Genomic DNA, 19,681 nt, shown 5'->3' with positions numbered 1-19,681 from the left:
GGGTAGTTTTCGTGGCGCAGGGACGATTTTCTTTATTGTAAATAGACCGAGGGCCGACGCCACTGATATTTAGCCCAAAGTAAAGCACAACACCGGAAAAAAAGTACCATCATGAGATAAATGACTTCAAATTGCTTGCATTAAAGTTCTTTTATTTTAGAGAGGAAACAAAGTGATGGATACAGTGGGTAGAATAGTCTGTATGGAGGTCAGGTGCTCTTCAGGTATAGGCAAAAAAAGGGGTCGAGGCTCCGATACCAGGTTAAAAGTCCTTTAATGAATGGACATGCCAGGCTTCGTATTTTTCCCTTTTTTTTACCTAAAGTTCTTTTATGTTGAATTTGAGTTGGTTTGAACTAATCCAAGATACAAATGCTGTAGCGCCGATGGAACAAGAATAAAACCCTCTTCAGACAAATAATTGTTTTTCTCTTAAAATTACACAAAATTATCTGAATTAAGAGAAGAACTACTACTAGAGGTTTTATCTCATCTAAGACCAGACCAAATCTACTCAAACCTTAGATTTAATCTCTTAATTCAAGTAGATTTATGTGATTTCTTCCTTAAAACGATTAGTCTTTCAAATGCCAGTGTTATGACCTCATTGGGTGCATTGATTATTTCTATTGAGTATTTCTACCTTTTTTTCCCTCCCATTTAACTCTAATAATGTTAAAAGTTCTCTGGCCCTCAAGATGATTTTGAGAAACTCTATTACACAAATCACAGAGGTTCTCAAATAAATATAATAAACAACTTAAAATGTATTGTTCCATATGCACAACGTTTTAATGCATTTTATAGGTTGTAAAGAACTTAAAATGGCATTTGTTGAATTTTCAGCATTAGGAGGTCATATTTAGTTAAATGTATTAATTAATTAATTTGACAGGGACATTGCAAGACCAGAGATAGCTACAAGTTCATTTTCATCTGTAGTCTCTGGGCAGAGGCAAAGTGACAGCAGGTTTATACAGTGGACAATGAGAGTCCGTTCACAATATAAAATACTTGTAAAGCACCGGCAAAGGGATCACATCAACAAACACTCAGATGCAACATTTACAGTATTTACACATGCAATTACAATTATGTAGAGTTTAAAAAAAAAAAAGGTACCTTTTTTTACACGATTAACCAGTTTTGTGCTAATGATCACAAATCTGACCGTCTTTCAACCACTTCTTCAGGTTAAGTTTAAACTGTTGCAAGGTGCTACACTCTCGAAACAGTTAATGGCAACGAGTTCCACATCTCTGCAGCTGTCACAGAGAAGCATATTTTTTTTTCCTTTTCTTTTTTGTTTCCACCCTCTGATTTAGAGGGGGAAGAGCTCATGGTCAGAATCATTAATAGCAACATCAGTACCGCTGTAAATGTATCTATTTTTCTTTTCTTTTCCTTTTTCTCGTTCCCTCTTTCCCTTCCTCTCATTTTTGCATTTCAAAAAAGAGACAGAGAAGCAATTTTGTCCAAAATAAGATCTAAAGTTCAAAATTATAAAGACCTGTTATTTCCTTTAACCTTTTATCTATCCAATTTACATTACAATCCCTGAGTACAATTACTTCTTTACCAAGAGTATTTCATTATTTTAAAATGTCCTTAAATGATGTATACAATTTAGCATCAGTAGAAAGTGGTCTATATATACCAACTAAAATGAATGACATCTGAGGTGACATTATTTATAGTTAAAGCAATACATTCAATCTCTACATCCAATTTATCTTGCACATTAAATGCTCTTTAACATAGAAAAGTAGTCCACTACCTCTTCCAGTAGACCTATCCCTTCTACACCGCGTTCCAAATCATTATGCAAATTGTATTTCAGTGTCAAAGTGCTCTTTGAATCACTGACATCAATCTCAGAGACCTGGGTTGAGCAGTTGTCAGGTAAGCCCAGTTAAGAGAAGGTTTATGCACAACTGCAGCCTCTGGAGGGTCCTACACCTTGATGTTTGGGAGACTCCAGAGACACCAGCAGCTTCAAATACCTGTTTCCTGCTTTTGTAGCAGCTGTTCTATTAATCTGATGTATTTGTCCGGCAGAAAATATTCTCATTGTGCCTTTATCTGCACAAACCCGTGTGTGTCTGAATCAGCCACAAATCTCTTAACAGTACGATGATTACGCTTAATCTTTCAGGAAATATCGAAGGTTCATACCTAGACCAAGGCATTCAACTATTTCGCCACTATTTCACTTTTCATCAGCAGAGAGGTCCTTTTTCTTTCCCATGCAGCTTGAAAATGTTGGTCTGTTCAATAATGTGGAACGTCCTTTTTCAGTAGTTTTTCCCTTAACTGGGCTTCACCCGACAACTAATCATCCCAGGCGATCATGACACTGAAACACAATTTGCATAATCATTTGGAATGCAGTGTATGTGCGCAAAGAGTGAGATTTATCTTGTTATGCAAAATCGACTTTTTCAAGCTTTACATCATGTTATTATGTCACTCCCTCATTAAAAACATGGCTGAAGTGTTGCCTTGGCACATTCACGTATTTTTGAGTAATCTGTAAAAACTCTGATGGCGGCCATTTTAGGGATAGGTTTGCCTGAGTCCTCCTAGGAACGCCCCCACCTCCTGGAGACGCCTCCGAGCTTTGGTCACCAGCCGAGTAACCAACCACTGCTCCTCAGCAGAACCCCCTCCCCACTGATGCCACAGACAGCGTGTGGAGGGGGCGTGTCTAAAGGCTCAGAGGTTCTTAAAGAGACAGAGGCCTATTTCAAGACATTCACTACAGCCATTTTGAGAGAGACATTTTATACAAGGCAGTTATTCTAATTTACTGCATTTACAGACCAACAGAAGGTTTGTCATCATTGTAGTGTGCTTTTTTTCAATCACATAGCACCAGTCTATAGCACAACACCCCCTGATGACACGGGCATGTTCCAAGATGACAATGCCAGGATCTATCGGTTTCACATTGTAAAAGATCTTAATTTTGGAAAGTGTTGAGTCAGAGCTTTAAAATCAGCCCTCTCACAACTTCCTAGGCCTCAAGAGAACTGACAAATCAGTTACACTCACTGAAGTACCTGAAGTACACATGACTGACCTGAATAAATCAGCCCTATGTGTCTCATAAAGCACAAGTCGCAGTTCAACACTGACAGTTTACAGTTTAGAAGCATCAAAAATGTCGGTTGTGCATGTTTGCGTGATGTTTATTGCAGAAAGTCCTGTTGGTGACTTGTGAGTGAAAGCTCTTTTGTTTCGCCCCCAGCCTCTCATTTGTGATCATTAATGAAAACCCGCCGTCCCGTCCGCTCCACTGATGTACTCCCAAATCCTCACAGACACTTTTGATTTGTTGCCTAATTGCCGCTCTGCCCTCCGTCGTCATTGTTTGTCTGCTGTGTCCTTCAGCTCAGCACCAGCGAGAGCACCCAGCAGCAGATGAGCTTCCTGAACAAGCAGCTGCTGCTCCTGGGGGAGGCCCATAAGCTGGCCAGGCAGGAGCTGCAGCGCGCCGGTCCCGACAACACAAAGGTACTCACTCATAGACACACGCACACGCACACATAGAGCACGACTGAGGCCAAAAGAGTAGCACTTATTGGGTTCATCGGACGTCCACCTGTCCCCAACGATACGTGTCACTTTCCCATAACGTGATCGCAGCGGGTTGGAGACCTGCGCCCCTGCTGGTGAGGAGAGGCAGGTCAAATTTCAAATCCCACCAAGGTGTTTGAGAGCAGTGCTGTGGTTTGCATAACACAATGACTTTTAAGGTTTGTTACAAAAACACAATAGTCCTAAATCAGAATAAAAGGAAAACATATGAGTTGAAATGATCAATCCTTAAACATGTGGTAACGTGCGCTGCCGGAGGTTTCACTTTAGAGCCGATTCCGATCAAATCTAAGGCAAGAATATTGAAAAAAATCAATCCCACTTATTACTGAAAATATATATGATATGCATAATATCTGTTTTTTTATTTATTAGCTTTTACTATTGATTAATTTACGTCAGATTTACGTTGATTCTGAAAATAATCCAGAATTGTTTTTTTTGTTCTTCTTTTTTTAATGTTAAAGATTACTAACTCTTTAAAAAGTTAAAGACTAAATGTTCATAAATTGAAAGTACAGATACTACTGGGCAAGTATTACTCGAATTAAAGGTAAAGATCCACAGTTGAATGATTACTTAAGTTAAAGCACTGATGCATTTGCTGTGGAAAACATAAAGTAAAAGATCAGTTGAAATTAGTGTTCAGGATTTTAGAGGCAGATGTGGTGAACAGGTCTGAACTCTTTCTACACATTAGGACATGGCTGGAAAATGTAGGGGGAGGAAAATACTTAACTTTGACATTTTTAAACTCTGTATAGTCCCTTTAAAGTGCAACTAAACGGGCATGGCAGAGCCTTTCCCCACCCACAAACAGAAGTCAAAAAGTGCTGAGAAAGGGGTGGTCTCGGAGGCTTTGGGGGAGACGAGGGGGGTGAGTGTGTGGGCGGGGTCTGCTCTGTTGACAGTCTCAGACCAAGCCCCTCGATCTGACAGGACTGACAGACGGCTGTTACCGCTGTCACCACTGTGCGCAAGGTTTATTTTTTCGTAGGAGAGTTGGTGCACTCTCATTGCTTGATGTAGCAACTAGTGATGCGGGTCAGGGTTTTTTTCAACCCGCGGGTCCCGCATTTGGAGCAGGTTCTAACCCGCCCCAGCCCGCCCCGCAACGTTGTTCTATTTTTACAGCCCGCCCCGCAACCATTAAATATTACGCGTTACAAATATGATCCGTATGAACAGCACCGGCGTGTCATCGCGCGCTCTCGCTTTCTCTCTCCCTCCGAAGAGCGCTGGGCAAGAGGGAGAGAGGAAGAGAGTAGAGGTCGGCCTAACACGAAGTCACACACAGTCGCACATACGGTGGAAAATAGGAACTCCACAAAAGCGTCTCTGGATCACAAGCTGCAAAACGCTGCTTGTTTTATGAAAATCCGACGTATATTTACGCCAAAAACCTGCTGTAAAGACGACGGTGGAACCCGCAACCCGCGCATCACTAGTAGCAACTATCCTACCAAAAAAAAAAATAAGATCGCCGCTGGTAGATACTCGCTCGCTGTCAGTGACTGCGAACAGAGAGAGAGCATCGCACAGTAGCTTTTCTAAGGGATTTATTTCTCTACACCACCTCAGCCGAAGTGTGAGCATCGCAGGGGCGCCATCTACTGGTTTGACTGCGCGACGCGTGTCCTGGTTGCTACGTGACGGAGGCAGAGGGGTGTGTGGGCGGGGCCACAGAGGCACAGAGGCAGAACCACGGGCAGAACTGATGACGTTTTCTGGATGCCGTGGACACACTCTCCTCCAACCACAAAATATCAAATGTAGTTGCTGCTTGAAACCAGTAGGGGGCGTTAACCATGCGGTTTTAGACACAAAAGTGAGATTTTGAACAAGTTTGCACCAAATGTCAACATATTGACTGGGACATGTAGCTAACTCTATTCAACAACCATTTAGACCGTTTATCAGCAAAAAAAAGTGGATTTGGTGTTTAGTTACTCTTTAAGGTAGCCAGGGCAAAAATCTAGAATTGAGAAGATTAGAATTGAAAGAATGTTTTCCTGTCTAGAAAAGCGTATAAAGCGAGACACTGCAGGGTTTTAAATTTAGAGATATCAATTTGAAACGTTTGTTGTAGAATAGTGGCATAAATAAAAAATGTATTGCAAGTTTTCTGTCATTTTATGCTTTCACATAAAAATACTTATGCCTTAGAACAGGGGTGGCTAACTCGTCAGAGACCAAGAGCCGAAATTTTCAACCTTGATCCTGTGAAGAGCCACAAAGGCACCGACCATTCGCGAGATCCAGGGGTAGTACCTTATTGTGATTAAATATAATGTGACTGTTATATTTAATCACAATAAACTATAGCTATAGGCCTTTTTTTTCAATAATTGTATCAGATGTATTGGTTTTACTCCTAACCAAGATTGAAATAAATATATATTAAATAAACTGACATTTTGTTCTGTTCTGACTGGGACAGAATTAGATTTTTATTTTATTTTATGCTGGGGTGTGTTTGTATGTGGGGCCCTGCCCAATGAGCCCCCTTCTCTGATCCGCCCCTTGCCTGAGAGCTCAGTGCAGCTTCGTCCTGACTGGACTGCGCAGAGAGGCACTCCAGGCTGCACAAGCTTCATAAACTTTAATCAGGAGCCTCTGGACGTCTGAGGTTCTGTTTTAAGTTGTATTTGTTACAGTCACAGTCACATGTGAAAGAAAAGTCATGACTTTGCATATTTCCGCGATACGCGATGTCGCGCTTCGCATCATATGCTTCGTTAGAGCTTCGCTTTTTTCCATTTCCTAATTTTTATCTTTTTCTGTGAATATGACGCCAAATTTCATCAAATAAAGAGTAGCTGATCAGAAATCTGAAAAACACAGAAGCTGATCCCACGATCTGCCTGCCTGTTGTTTAACCTACATCCTGCTTGGAGTGAGGCTGCACGGGCACCTTTTCACGCCGCCTGGAAAACGAGGGTGATACGGACTGTCATTTATGTGTGTAGAGATGGAAACAGGGTCTGTAGGAGTATGGTTGGATTTCTGGTCAAGATTCTTAAAGACTGTTTTACAGTTTATGAAAAAAATATGTACCAACACTCTTGTAAAGAGCAGCATTGTATTATCCAGTCATGCAAAGAGCCGCACTCTGATTGGCCAAGAGCCGCATGCGGCTCGAGAGCCGCGTGTTCGCCACCCCTGCCTTAGAATGACAAAAAATGCCCATATTTTCTGCAACGAAATCTGAATGACAGGTTGAGTCAGGTTTAAATTCATTGTTTTGTTTTGTTGACATTTTAGTTATACAGACTTTTTCAGAGGGGATTTTGGATGTCAAAATAAGCTGTGGAAAAATCTGTTAAAATGTCAATTTCACCTTGTTTTTTGAAGTTCAAAATTTGATAATTTGAAAAGGAATTAGATATAAATAAAAAACTTCAAAATATTGTTCAGTCCAAGGCTGGAAAATTTGAAGTCTGTACGTGCTACTGCGTGGAGATCTTGTCGCCACAATGTGAGAATTGAAACAGTAGCTCAACAGCCCGCAAAATGACTTCCGGTTCAAGTCCAGCAGACCAGAATAAAAGCACACAGCTCGTCTCATTCATCAGTTCAGCAGGTACTTGCTACATTGCAAGAATATCATTAATTTTAAAGGGACTATACAGAGTTTAAAAATGTTAAAACTAAGTATTTTCCTCCTCCTACATGTCTTAATGTGTAGAAAGAGCTCAGACCTGTTCACAACAACTGTCTGTAAAATCCTGCACAAAAGGTGTTTGAGTGTCCGAAGTTATGCATAAGACCTGAGGTGGCAGTAGTGAGCATAAAATGACTAGCTTGCATCTAGCCCCTTTAAGCACCACTGTAATGCAAACAAAACACATGTCCGCTCTGACTTTACTCTGTGACAACAATAACAAAGAGGGGAAGCTAAGCTTTATGTTTACGATAAGGACCAGTCTTTTCAGAGCCAGGTCTCCACTTGTTGCAGCGTGAGGTGATAAACAGTGGATTTTAAGGGACAAAGCACCATAAGCACTTTAATAATGAGAAAGATGCACAAATAAACCAGTAGGTGAATACAGCAATAGCATAAAGTTTACACCTTTGCAGAGATAAAGTTAGCATTTGACCTGTTGTGAGCGAGGGACAGGAGCGAGGGACAGGAGCGAGGGGCAGGAGCGAGGGGCAGGAGCGAGGGGCAGGAGCGAGGGACAGGAGCGAGGGACAGGAGCGAGGGACAGGAGCGAGGGGCAGGAGTGAGGGTCAGGAGCGAGGGGCAGGAGCGAGGGACAGGAGCGAGGGACAGGAGCGAGGGGCAGGAGCGAGGGGCAGGAGCGAGGGGCAGGAGCGAGGGACAGGAGCGAGGGGCAGGAGCGAGGGGCAGGAGCGAGGGACAGGAGCGAGGGGCAGGAGCGAGGGACAGGAGCGAGGGACAGGAGCGAGGGGCAGGAGCGAGGGGCAGGAGCGAGGGGCAGGAGCGAGGGACAGGAGCGAGGGGCAGGAGTGAGGGTCAGGAGCGAGGGGCAGGAGCGAGGGACAGGAGCGAGGGACAGGAGCGAGGGGCAGGAGCGAGGGGCAGGAGCGAGGGGCAGGAGCGAGGGACAGGAGCGAGGGGCAGGAGCGAGGGGCAGGAAGCGAGGGACAAGAAGCGAGGGGCAGGAAGCGAGGGACAAGAAGCGAGGGACAAGAAGCGAGGGGCAGGAGCGAGGGACAGGAGCGAGGGGCAGGAAGCGAGGGACAAGAAGCGAGGGACAAGAAGCGAGGGACAGGAGCGAGGGACAGGAGCGAGGGGCAGGAAGCGAGGGACAAGAAGCGAGGGGCAGGAGCGAGGGACAGGAGCGAGGGGCAGGAAGCGAGGGACAAGAAGCGAGGGACAAGAAGCGAGGGGCAGGAGCGAGGGACAGGAGCGAGGGGCAGGAAGCGAGGGACAAGAAGCGAGGGACAAGAAGCGAGGGACAGGAGCGAGGGGCAGGAGCGAGGGGCAAGAGCGAGGGGCAAGAGCGAGGGACAGGAGCGAGGGGCAGGAGCGAGGGGCAGGAGCGAGGGGCAGGAGCGAGGGACAGGAGCGAGGGACAAGAAGCGAGGGACAGGAGCGAGGGGCAGGAGCGAGGGGCAAGAGCGAGGGGCAAGAGCGAGGGACAGGAGCGAGGGGCAGGAGCGAGGGGCAGGAGCGAGGGGCAGGAGCGAGGGGCAAGAGCGAGGGGCAGGAGCGAGGGACAGGAGCGAGGGGCAGGAGCGAGGGACAGGAGCGAGGGGCAGGAGCGAGGGGCAGGAGCGAGGGGCAGGAGCGAGGGGCAGGAGCGAGGGGCAAGAGCGAGGGGCAGGAGCGAGGGACAGGAGCGAGGGGCAGGAGCGAGGGGCAAGAGCGAGGGACAGGAGCGAGGAGCAGGAGCGAGGGGCAAGAGCGAGGGGCAAGAGCGAGGGGCAAGAGCGAGGGACAGGAGCGAGGAGCAGGAGCGAGGGGCAAGAGCGAGGGGCAAGAGCGAGGGGCAAGAGCGAGGGACAGGAGCGAGGAGCAGGAGCGAGGGACAGGAGCGAGGGGCAGGAGCGAGGGGCAGGAAGCGAGGGACAAGAAGCGAGGGGCAGGAGCGAGGGGCAGGAGCGAGGGACAGGAAGCGAGGGACAAGAGCGAGGGGCAAGAGCGAGGGACAAGAAGCGAGGGGCAGGAGCGAGGGGCAAGAGCGAGGGGCAAGAGCGAGGGACAGGAGCGAGGGACAGGAGCGAGGGACAGGAGCGAGGGGCAGGAGCGAGGGACAGGAAGCGAGGGACAAGAGCGAGGGGCAAGAGCGAGGGGCAAGAGCGAGGGGCAAGAGCGAGGGACAGGAGCGAGGGACAGGAGCGAGGGACAGGAGCGAGGGGCAGGAGCGAGGGACAGGAGCGAGGGGCAGGAGCGAGGGGCAGGAGCGAGGGGCAGGAGCGAGGGGCAGGAGCGAGGGGCAGGAGCGAGGGACAGGAGCGAGGGACAGGAGCGAGGGGCAGGAGCGAGGGGCAGGAGCGAGGGGCAGGAGCGAGGGGCAGGAGCGAGGGGCAAGAGCGAGGGGCAGGAGCGAGGGACAGGAGCGAGGGACAGGAGCGAGGGGCAGGAGCGAGGGACAGGAGCGAGGGACAGGAGCGAGGGGCAGGAGCGAGGGGCAGGAGCGAGGGGCAAGAGCGAGGGGCAGGAGCGAGGGACAGGAGCGAGGGACAGGAGCGAGGGGCAGGAGCGAGGGGCAGGAGCGAGGGACAGGAGCGAGGGACAGGAGCGAGGGACAGGAGCGAGGGGCAGGAGCGAGGGACAGGAGCGAGGGGCAGGAGCGAGGGGCAGGAGCGAGGGACAGGAGCGAGGGGCAGGAGCGAGGGGCAGGAGCGAGGGGCAAGAGCGAGGGGCAAGAGCGAGGGACAGGAGCGAGGAGCAGGAGCGAGGGGCAAGAGCGAGGGGCAAGAGCGAGGGGCAAGAGCGAGGGACAGGAGCGAGGAGCAGGAGCGAGGGGCAAGAGCGAGGGGCAAGAGCGAGGGGCAAGAGCGAGGGGCAAGAGCGAGGGACAGGAGCGAGGGACAGGAAGCGAGGGACAAGAGCGAGGGACAGGAGCGAGGGACAGGAGCGAGGGGCAGGAGCGAGGGGCAGGAGCGAGGGACAGGAGCGAGGGACAGGAGCGAGGGGCAGGAGCGAGGGGCAGGAGCGAGGGGCAGGAGCGAGGGGCAGGAGCGAGGGGCAAGAGCGAGGGGCAGGAGCGAGGGACAGGAGCGAGGGGCAGGAGCGAGGGACAGGAGCGAGGGGCAGGAGCGAGGGGCAGGAGCGAGGGACAGGAGCGAGGGACAGGAGCGAGGGGCAGGAGCGAGGGGCAAGAGCGAGGGGCAAGAGCGAGGGACAGGAGCGAGGGACAGGAGCGAGGGGCAAGAGCGAGGGGCAAGAGCGAGGGGCAAGAGCGAGGGACAGGAGCGAGGGACAGGAGCGAGGGGCAAGAGCGAGGGACAGGAGCGAGGGGCAGGAGCGAGGGGCAGGAGCGAGGGTCAGGAGCGAGGGGACTTGGGGGAGAGAAAGTGCAGGCTACAGAGCGAGGATGGTCCAAAACATTTGAGAAATTAAATCTGTTTTGTCTGTTAATAGTTCGGCATAAAGAAAGGGGGGGGGGGGCACAGACCATTTGTCTAAGTGAATAGACTTAGTTGGAAGCGCGGCTAATGAGCAGACGAGCTTTGTTGCCTGTGCTAATGGCCTCCCGTGTGCCGGCGCCGCAGGAGTCCCAGATGTTGGCGGCGTCCTACGGCAGGGAGGTGGAGTCGCTGCGCCACAGTCTGCTCCTGCAGGGACAGAAGCTGGACGGAGCGCAGCAGCGAGTGTCGGAGCTGGAGACGCTGCTCACCAAGAAGGAGCACCTCATCGCAGAGCAGAAGAAGTTCCTGGAGGACGTCAAAGGACAAGGAAGGTCAGAACTTGGTCACACCGTCCACAACTATTTGTTATTTTAGTTGGTTGAACAGTGGCATTCGTACGATATAAGGAAGAAATGACAATTGAAACTAGAAACTTTTGCAATGGCCGCGGCATTGCGGGAAGCGAATGCAGAAATTGCATAAAGTGTTGAAATTGCATAAATTGGTTAATTTGCATTAACAGGTAAAATGCATAAAATGTCATGTTGTATAAACTTATTACAAAGAAATGTCCACCCTAGCCCCTATAACCCGTCACTCAGTATAGCTGTAGACCAGTGGTTCCCAACCGTTTGACTGGAAGCCCCCCCTGCACATTCCATTCCAAAAACTATGGCCACTACAAATACTACAAATGTATAAAAGAATGAAAGCTAAAAATAATTTCAAACAAACTGCGATTGGAGTGTTTTATGCACCCGTACTCCTTTCTCATATTTGATGATTTTTACTCCTGACCCTTTGACCAGACAAAGCTCGGAGGCTCTACAATCCCAGAACCACAGTAATGACTGGATAGTCCAGTGCAAAGTTCCTCCTGCAGCTGCAGAAAGGAGTGAGCCTGGTGTTGTGATGGTGTGCCCACCATTACAATATTTTGATACCACTTTTCAAGACTAATTTATGATACATACTCATTACATGAAAGTGACATAATGTCAAGCCTTTTTTTTTGTTATAATTTTGATGATTACAGCTTACAGTCCATTTCCAAAATATTCTTATTTTCTGAGATTTTTAATTTGGGGTTTTTACAAGCTGAGCCATAATAATCAAAATTACAACAAATAAAGGCTAAACATATCTCACTTTGCATGTATTGAGTCTGTCATATATTAGTGTCACAGTTTAAGTGGAATAACAGAAATGAATGCACTTTTTAATGATATTCTAATTTCCCGACTTTCACCTGTTACTAAAATATCTGTCATATAGAACAAGGGCCACACGATACGGAACAAAAAATTCAATAAAACTCACAAGTTTTCCTCCAGTATCATTAAACGTCCCGTAACGTCTCACTCCACTGTTACCGTTGAATACCTGAAAGGAATAAGATGTGTCAGCGAGTAATGCATTCTGCAGTCAGGGCCGGGTGGCTCAAAAGTGCCAAAGAAATAAACCTGTCTATCATTAATTCCCATGACGATTGTTGAAATTGACTAGTAGTAGATTGCAATTTCGATGAACTGCCCAGCCCTATATAGAACCATAAAACAGAACAATAATATACATTTATTCTATAAAAGACCAAAGACTATTTCTATCATTTAACATTTATTTGAGCTGAAACAACCAAGTAACTTCCTTTAATGTTGTCCCCGGACCCAAAAGGCATCAAAACTTGGTCTCTAAAGATACAGTTTTATTTTCCGGTACCTGCTTGTGCTTTATTTTTTCGATACCAGTTGTACCTGCAAAAACTAACGGGTGTAAAGTCGGCGTAAAGCCTGAATAGAGCATGATGTTGGAGCTTGAAGTTCAGAAATGTGACTATAGTCGTAGAATGCCTCATTTCAATAACTGACTTTTGTTTCCCCCCCTCCCCCGTGCGGTCGGCGTCAGGACGGAGCTGCAAGCCTCCGACAGCAGGTACCAGGCTCAGAGGCGGATCACTCAGCTGCTTCAGACTGAACTGCTGCAGCTCTACAGCCGCGTGGAGATGGACGCTCCCACCAGCACCTCCTCCAAAGCGACAGCAGAGGGCAGCGCAGCCAAACACACTCCCACTGTCTCCAGGTAACCGCAACTCATTATACATCACGTGTAGCTCCTGGAAAGACTGGACCTGGTAGATAACATGCTGCTCTGGTGGAAACAAGCCAACAGTTTTTGTTTTTGTTGTTTTTGTCACGCTGAAAATGCAGATTACTAGTCTTATTGTGTTCAGAGTCATCTCTTCCAGCTCATCAACTATGGTCTAATTATTTCCTCACAAAGGCATCCAAAAGTGGAGGCAATATTCAAAAACATTTGCTCGATGTTGGCCAGTAGAAAGGACTTCCAGCCATAACATTCATATGTCAGGTGTATGAATCCAATCGCTGTGAAATGATGATCAGAGAAAACATTTGTACATTTGCTTTTTGGAAGTTTCTCCCCCATAGACCTATATTGACACCTGCCCTCCAACTGAGATAGAATGCTAAATCGTGAACGTAAATGATTGATACACAAACTTTAAACAAAGAGACATGAGCTTTCAGTGAGGATTTTGACCGCTAATTAACTGGGAGATGGTTTTCCAGTTCACAATCTTTCTTAACTCTTCGCCTGCCAGCCCTTTTCTTAAAATAATCTTAATGCTGTACTGAGTATTTTATTATACATTTATTCTGATACTTTTTAATCAGCAAATGAACGATGGTTTGTTTTGTCACAATAGTGGTGGGTGGGGGTCGATTTGGTAGTTAAGGTGGTGTCTGTCGAGCCACCAATAATAAATACGCAAAGTTTTTTTTGGTAGAAGAAGTTGGTTAAGGCGGTGGCCCAGTGTTGTTTAGGCGGAAAGTTCCCTGGTAACTGTGAACTGCAAAACACTGCCATAATAAAGGCACCAGTGTTTCATAAAAATGAGAAAAGCAAAATTGCATTTTACTTTGAATTTTGTTTTCAGGGCCACTTTTCCTGACTTGGTGTGATCCATATTGTTACTTTTTCCCATGTGTAACGGGGCACACGTCCCTGTTGTAGCATGTTTTTTTAGGCAACACCTTTTTGAAACATACTGATCTGGCCCTGGTCTCATGGAGTCTTCGTTTAGCTGGGCCATGTATGTTTTTGCTCTACCTGGATTTTGTTATGGGGCGTGGCCGTCTTCCCCAGTTTGGCGTGCAGAGGCCCCCGCCCTATGGAGTGTTTTTTCTCGGCATATGCAACATGTGCTCCTAGTGTGCGAGTGTACAAGTATAGCAGACCCGTCGCTATAGACACAGACGGCATCTCGTCAGAGAAGGGGGCGTGGCTTCGCCGAGGGGGAAAATAGAATCATTTGGGAAACACAATTTTTCACTCTTTTTAGCCATTTTCTGGTGGAATATGAACTTATTTATCTCATACAAAAGTCAAGTGTAAATCGGGCCCATATGGATATTTTCTCACAGCAGATTGTTCAGTAGAAGTGAAAAAACGGCAGTTGTAGCTAGCGCTAGCTAACCGTTAGCATTAGCCCGATGCTAACATGTTGCATTATGTTAGCATTCTCCGTTATTCATGTATTTATGGGCTGTTGAACCACTTTGCTCCTCCCCATGTCTTTGTATTTTTATTTAGTAACAGCCCATAAATACATGAATAACGGAGAATGCTAACATAATGCTACATGTTAGCATCGGGCTAATGCTACCGGTTAGCTAGCGCTAGCTATAACTGCAGTTTTTTCACTTCTACTGAACAATCTGCTGTGAGAAAATATCCATATGGGCCCGATTTACACTTGACTTTATTTATGTGATAAATGAGTTCATATTCCACCAGAAAATGGCTAAAAAGAGGGAAAAATTGTGTTTCTCTAAAGATTCTATTTCCCCCCTCGGCAAAGCCACGCCCCCTTCTATGACGAGATGCCGTCTGTATCTATTCTTTCATATTAAAGAAGAATTGCTGTCATGGCAACGGTTGGCATTTTTACAACAATAATTCTTGTAAGGAGCAGTCAAAGCATTAAAAGTTGTTGCATGCTAAATCCTGGTTGTGTTGGTGTGCCAAGTTTTCCACTTATTTTGTGAATCCTCATATGGAAAGACACTTTGTGAATGGTTTGGTCCAAACTTCTGCTGCGTCTTGTGTGTTTTCCAGTGTCACGATGCCTGACAGAGCAGGACAGGCCCACAGCCTCGACCAGCCCACTCCCAAACATCGACACGACTCCCCCAGAGGCAACGGCAGCACTTTACCCCCCTCCGCCATCTCTCCCGTCGCCCTGTCCAGCTCCATGAACGGCAGCCAAGAGCATTACCCGCCTCCCCCCCTCCTGGTGGAGCCCTCGCCCCTGCCCTGCCCCCACGGAGACGCGCCCCTGACCGTCGGCTCCTACCCCAGCGCCAAAAGCTTCCTGGGCATGCGGGCCCGCGAGCTGTTCCGCAACAAGAGCGAGAGCCAGTGCGACGAGGAGCAGCAGCAGCCGCCGCCGCCGCGCCTCTCCGGCCTGGCGCACGGTTTGAAGACTGACCTCTGCGTGGAGCCCCCCTGTCCCGGACAAACCCCCAAATGTAACGCACCCACCGCCTCCACTGTCACTGTGCCCGCCGCCAAAGACGCCGCCACGGAGCCCCGACCGAGAGCGCCCAGCCAGGAGAGCCCGCGGAGGAAGGCGGTGTCAGGGGGGCGGGGACAGAGCGGTCGTCCACGGCAACAGCAGCTAAAGATCATGGACTATAACGAAACGCATCTTGAGCACAGTTAAGACTTGACAACGGGCGGGTTAGCGCCTCCGTTTGGATCCCGACCAGATTCCCCCCCGAAATGCGCATGCACATTTGCACAAGTTGCCATGGTAACACTACTTGGACAAATTGCGTTATTGGGGATTTATTTTATACTATTTTACCGTTAAAGTGCATATAACAGGTTAAAACAATTCTATTATATATATATCTTCACATTTAACCTGGTTTTTCCCTGCTTTGACCGTTTTTGTTGCTTTATTTTGCTTTACTTCCTTAATAACGGGCACAAATTGTAGAAAAAGATGTGAACATTTCATACAGACGTCGTACTGCCATAGATACAGACGGCATCTCTGGAATCGCCCATATATGGTCATGTTTGAAAACAGTTAAGGGGGAAAACAATTTTGAAAAAATGTAATCTTTCTCTAATTATTCAAAAACTACTTAAACAAATGCAGAATTATGAATATAGTTTCTACTAAATAAAGATACAAAGACATGGGGAGGAGCAAAGTGGTTCAACAGCCCATAAATACATAAATAACAGAGAGTGCTAACTTGATGCTACATGTTAGCATCGGGCTAATGCTAACGGCTAGCTAGCACTAGCTACAACTGCCGTTTTTTCACTTCTACTGAACAATCTGCTGTGAGAAAATATCCATATGGGCCCGATTTACACTTGACTTTATTTGTATGATAAATACGTTGATATTCCACCAGAAAATGGCTATAAAGAGTGAAAAAAAAAGATTCTATTTTCCCCTTCGGCGAAGCCACGCCCCTTTCTATGACGAGATGCCGTCTGTATCTATACTGTACACAAGGGCCATGACTGAGGCCCTTTGAATATGGAACTTTCATTAGGTTTTAGAACATAAAACAAATAACTGATCAATCGTTCTTTATAAAACTGCCTCACTACAGCCAATAACCTACAGTAAAAACCTGTCATATGCACTTTAAAAACTTCCATTTATGGGGCAGTCCAGAGTAAACTTGGGGCTGACGTCATTGCAGGAACTTATAATTTTTGTTCCTTTAAGAATGAACTTTATTCTAACATAATAAAGTAAACTGAGAACTACTTCATGCGTTAAAGAGTGTAACGTAACTGTGGCCTGCCAACGGTCCAGATCTGGTCGGGATCCAAATCCGGCCTTGACCCCGGGACGGAACGTTTTTGGTCAAAGACGGCTATAATTGAGCTAAAGTAACGCAATTCAGTGTTTTATGTATCATTCCAAAGTGGACAACAGGATTTTTCATGTCCAGTTTTCGTATTCATTCCTCACAAAGGAGCATCGGGAAGTGCACCGTTTTTTTTGCAGGACAAAAAAAAAAAAAAGGCCTGTATGCAAAAATGAGCTTTTGCGTACATATTATAAAATGGCGCACACATGTTTTTTTTTTTTTTTTTTTCAGTATTCTGAGGATGTGATATGAAATAGAACCACATTTCAACTCCGGAGAGTGTTAAGTATTTATGAAAACAGCAGGAAATGTAAATGTGGTGTTCAGTTTATTATCTAAATGTGTTTATTTATTCATACCACATCCCAACAATATAAGCTAAATGATCACAAAGCTTTTCGTGATGAACTTGCAAAGAAACCAATGAATAAAATGATCATTCATAAAAGTTAACCTCCTCAGTGAAGTTACAAACTAGCCTGAATAGCACGTAGCACAGTAGCTATTATGGTATTGCTCATTTTGGCTACTGACTAATCTTTAAAAGTCCTACAACTGGCCTTATTTGCATATGAAAAATGACATTCCATTGTTTTTTTTATTGAGATTATGGAACTAAATGTTCTGCTTCTGTTTATGGCCATCCCAGCATATGGCATTTCTCCCACTTAATTCAAATTCACCAACCGGGCAAACTTAACGCTGATGCTAAGCTAGCTGCTTTGCTTTTATTTGCTCGGCACACATGTTTCTCTCTCTCTCCGCACAAGCTCCTTTAAACTGTACAAGCCTTTCTTTTCGTGTTTGCCTGGAGGAATTCACCTCCAATTTGAAAACAAAACACCAACCTGGATGGCGTCGGACTTTATTTATTTTTGAGTTAGCGCTAGCAGACGGTTACAAAAAAAACAACAACCATCTTTTCTCTTCCAATAACAAAAGACGCATCCTCGGTCCAGCGCTTTAAATCATTTAAAACCTCTGGCAAACTGGCTCGGTGACTATTTGGAAACGGGTTTCTACATAAACGCTCCCTGCATCCATTTCAAACACGCAAACAAGCGTATAGCGGCTTGCTAGCATAACGCAGACGCCAAACGGAGAAATGCCCAGACAATCTGTGCTGATGCTTTTTCCAAAACATTCCACATATTCTGCTAACGGCAATGCTAGCACTGCATGATATGAGTGGAAAAGTATAATATTTTGATAACGTGGCGACATTTTTACAAAACTATAGGATTCAGTTTAAGCAAAGAATGTTAGCAGTTTGTTTATCCAGAACATTGTCTCAAAACAAGGCTTAAAAAATGCTATTTAGACCAAAATAAGGCTCAAATGAATAGTACGTCTTGAGAATGGTTGGGCTTCCTAAAAGTGTGACTGGCTCTAACCCTAGCTAACAACGAGATGATAATAATAAGATTTAAATTGTCAACATTGCTTACATTTCGGCAGTCTTTCCCCCTGCGATTAAGTTATGCTAAAACTCACATTTTGTGGCTTCTACGCTAATACAAAAAAAAAACGGCGTTACATTTGGCAAACATTATTTATTTTGCCAAAAGGGTGCTCGCGGCGGGCGCAGATCCGGCTTGTTTCAGCTGCTGTCGCCTCTGAAGTGCCATGCCATCCCCATTCAATAATTCATTTTAGCATACGCAGAAATAATAACCTTTTTCTCCCACAATTCCCTTCAGGTCCCGCGTCGGAAGAACTCCTGAATGGTTGCAAATCCTGTTGTCCACTGGGAACACCTCCTTGTCATTTTTTTCCTCCTCCTTCTGCCTTCGCGCTATCTACAGCATGTTCAACAATCCACTTAAAAATGCCAACCTTAGTAACTTACTGCGAACCGGGACTGAAGGTACAATCAGCACAATGTAAACGATCCGACGTCGGGGAGAGCGGAGAGAAACGGTAGAGGAAATCTCGGGGACTTGAGGCGGAGTGAAGGAAGTTCTTAAAAAGCAGTGGCTTGTGTTTAACTGTGAACAATAAAGATCGTCTTCGATGTTTTGCACTACATTTTTTGGCTTGTCATTTGTTTGGAAGAGCGGAGTGTTCCTCTGTGGGAGTTTTGTCTTGTGTTGTCTTGTGAACTCGAGAGAACTTCTGTTACGATTGTTGATTTTGGTCAGATTTCATTATCATTTCATTTATTCATTCATTTCAGGCAAGGCTTTCCACAGTGGAGCACAAGCTTCACCACATGTCATGGAAAGCACCACTTTTGGAGTGGGAAGAAGAAAACTGGAACAAACTGAATATACAACTCAGGCAAAGTTGTACTACACATTCAGACATACCAAAACTTTTCCAAGTGGACTGAGTTACCGCCCCAAAAAAATCTTCATTATCTCTCAAATGATGAGCTCTCTCTCTAATTGTAAAGATACGTTGTGCATTATTTGTTTTGAAAGCTTTCTATAGGAATATTGTGGTACAATAAGGTACTGGAACACACACCAGCTCCGTAATTCTGACTCAGACTCGGGACAGAATCACCAAAATCAACCAAAAATGTAAAGCTTCCATAAACCATATAAGATCCTTACATTTGAGCAACTTTGACTAAACAAGTTTTGAGTGTGATTAAAGAAAAGTCTACACCACTCATGTTTATAATGTAACTACTGGACTTCTGGTGCTCTGGTCAGTATCTGGTCAGTGCACCCGACACCCCTCACTTCAAAACATGAAGGCTCCTGGATCCTGTGAGGCCAATTCAGAGAGACGCCTGTCAAACATTTCTCTTGAGAAGTTAGTTGTTGTTAACTGTATATCTGCATCATACTTAATTACCTTTACCTGTTTTTCCTTTGTATTGTCGATTACCACAATGAAGCAGAGAGCTGTTAGTTGACACTACACTCAAAAATTTGTTTTCCAGAACTACAAAACAGAGCAATAATGTTCATTTATTCCATACAAGACTCTTTCTTTTAAATTAGTACCATTTATTTGAGCTGAAACAACCAAGTCTCTTCCTTCCACATTGCAATGGGAACAGAGAGGTGGAAAAAGTACAGCCCATATTCAAGGGAAGGAAAAAAAACTACAGTGTACTTAGTTACTTTTCATTTGACAATAATGGGCCTCATATTCTCACT

At 45.9% G+C, this 19,681-nt stretch overlaps 1 protein-coding gene across 1 annotated transcript in view; it reads left to right on the top strand.

Moving 5' to 3' along the window:
* The window catches only part of tsc1b (TSC complex subunit 1b), a 64,191-nt gene extending 48,639 nt beyond the window's left edge, over window positions 1–15,552 (top strand). Inside the window, exons 20-23 of the mRNA XM_079581234.1 lie at window positions 3,394–3,516; window positions 10,789–10,976; window positions 12,550–12,723; window positions 14,782–15,552. Coding sequence (XP_079437360.1) covers window positions 3,394–3,516; window positions 10,789–10,976; window positions 12,550–12,723; window positions 14,782–15,388 — 1,092 coding nt within the window. The 3' untranslated portion in view covers window positions 15,389–15,552. The remainder of the gene's footprint in view (window positions 1–3,393; window positions 3,517–10,788; window positions 10,977–12,549; window positions 12,724–14,781) is intronic.
* The last annotated feature ends 4,129 nt before the right edge of the window (window positions 15,553–19,681 follow it).

The sequence above is a fragment of the Gobius niger genome, assembly GCF_951799975.1.
Source record: "Gobius niger genome assembly, chromosome: 22".
NCBI classification, from domain to species: Eukaryota; Metazoa; Chordata; class Actinopteri; order Gobiiformes; family Gobiidae; genus Gobius; species Gobius niger.
This window is presented reverse-complemented; position numbering and strand designations above follow the sequence as displayed.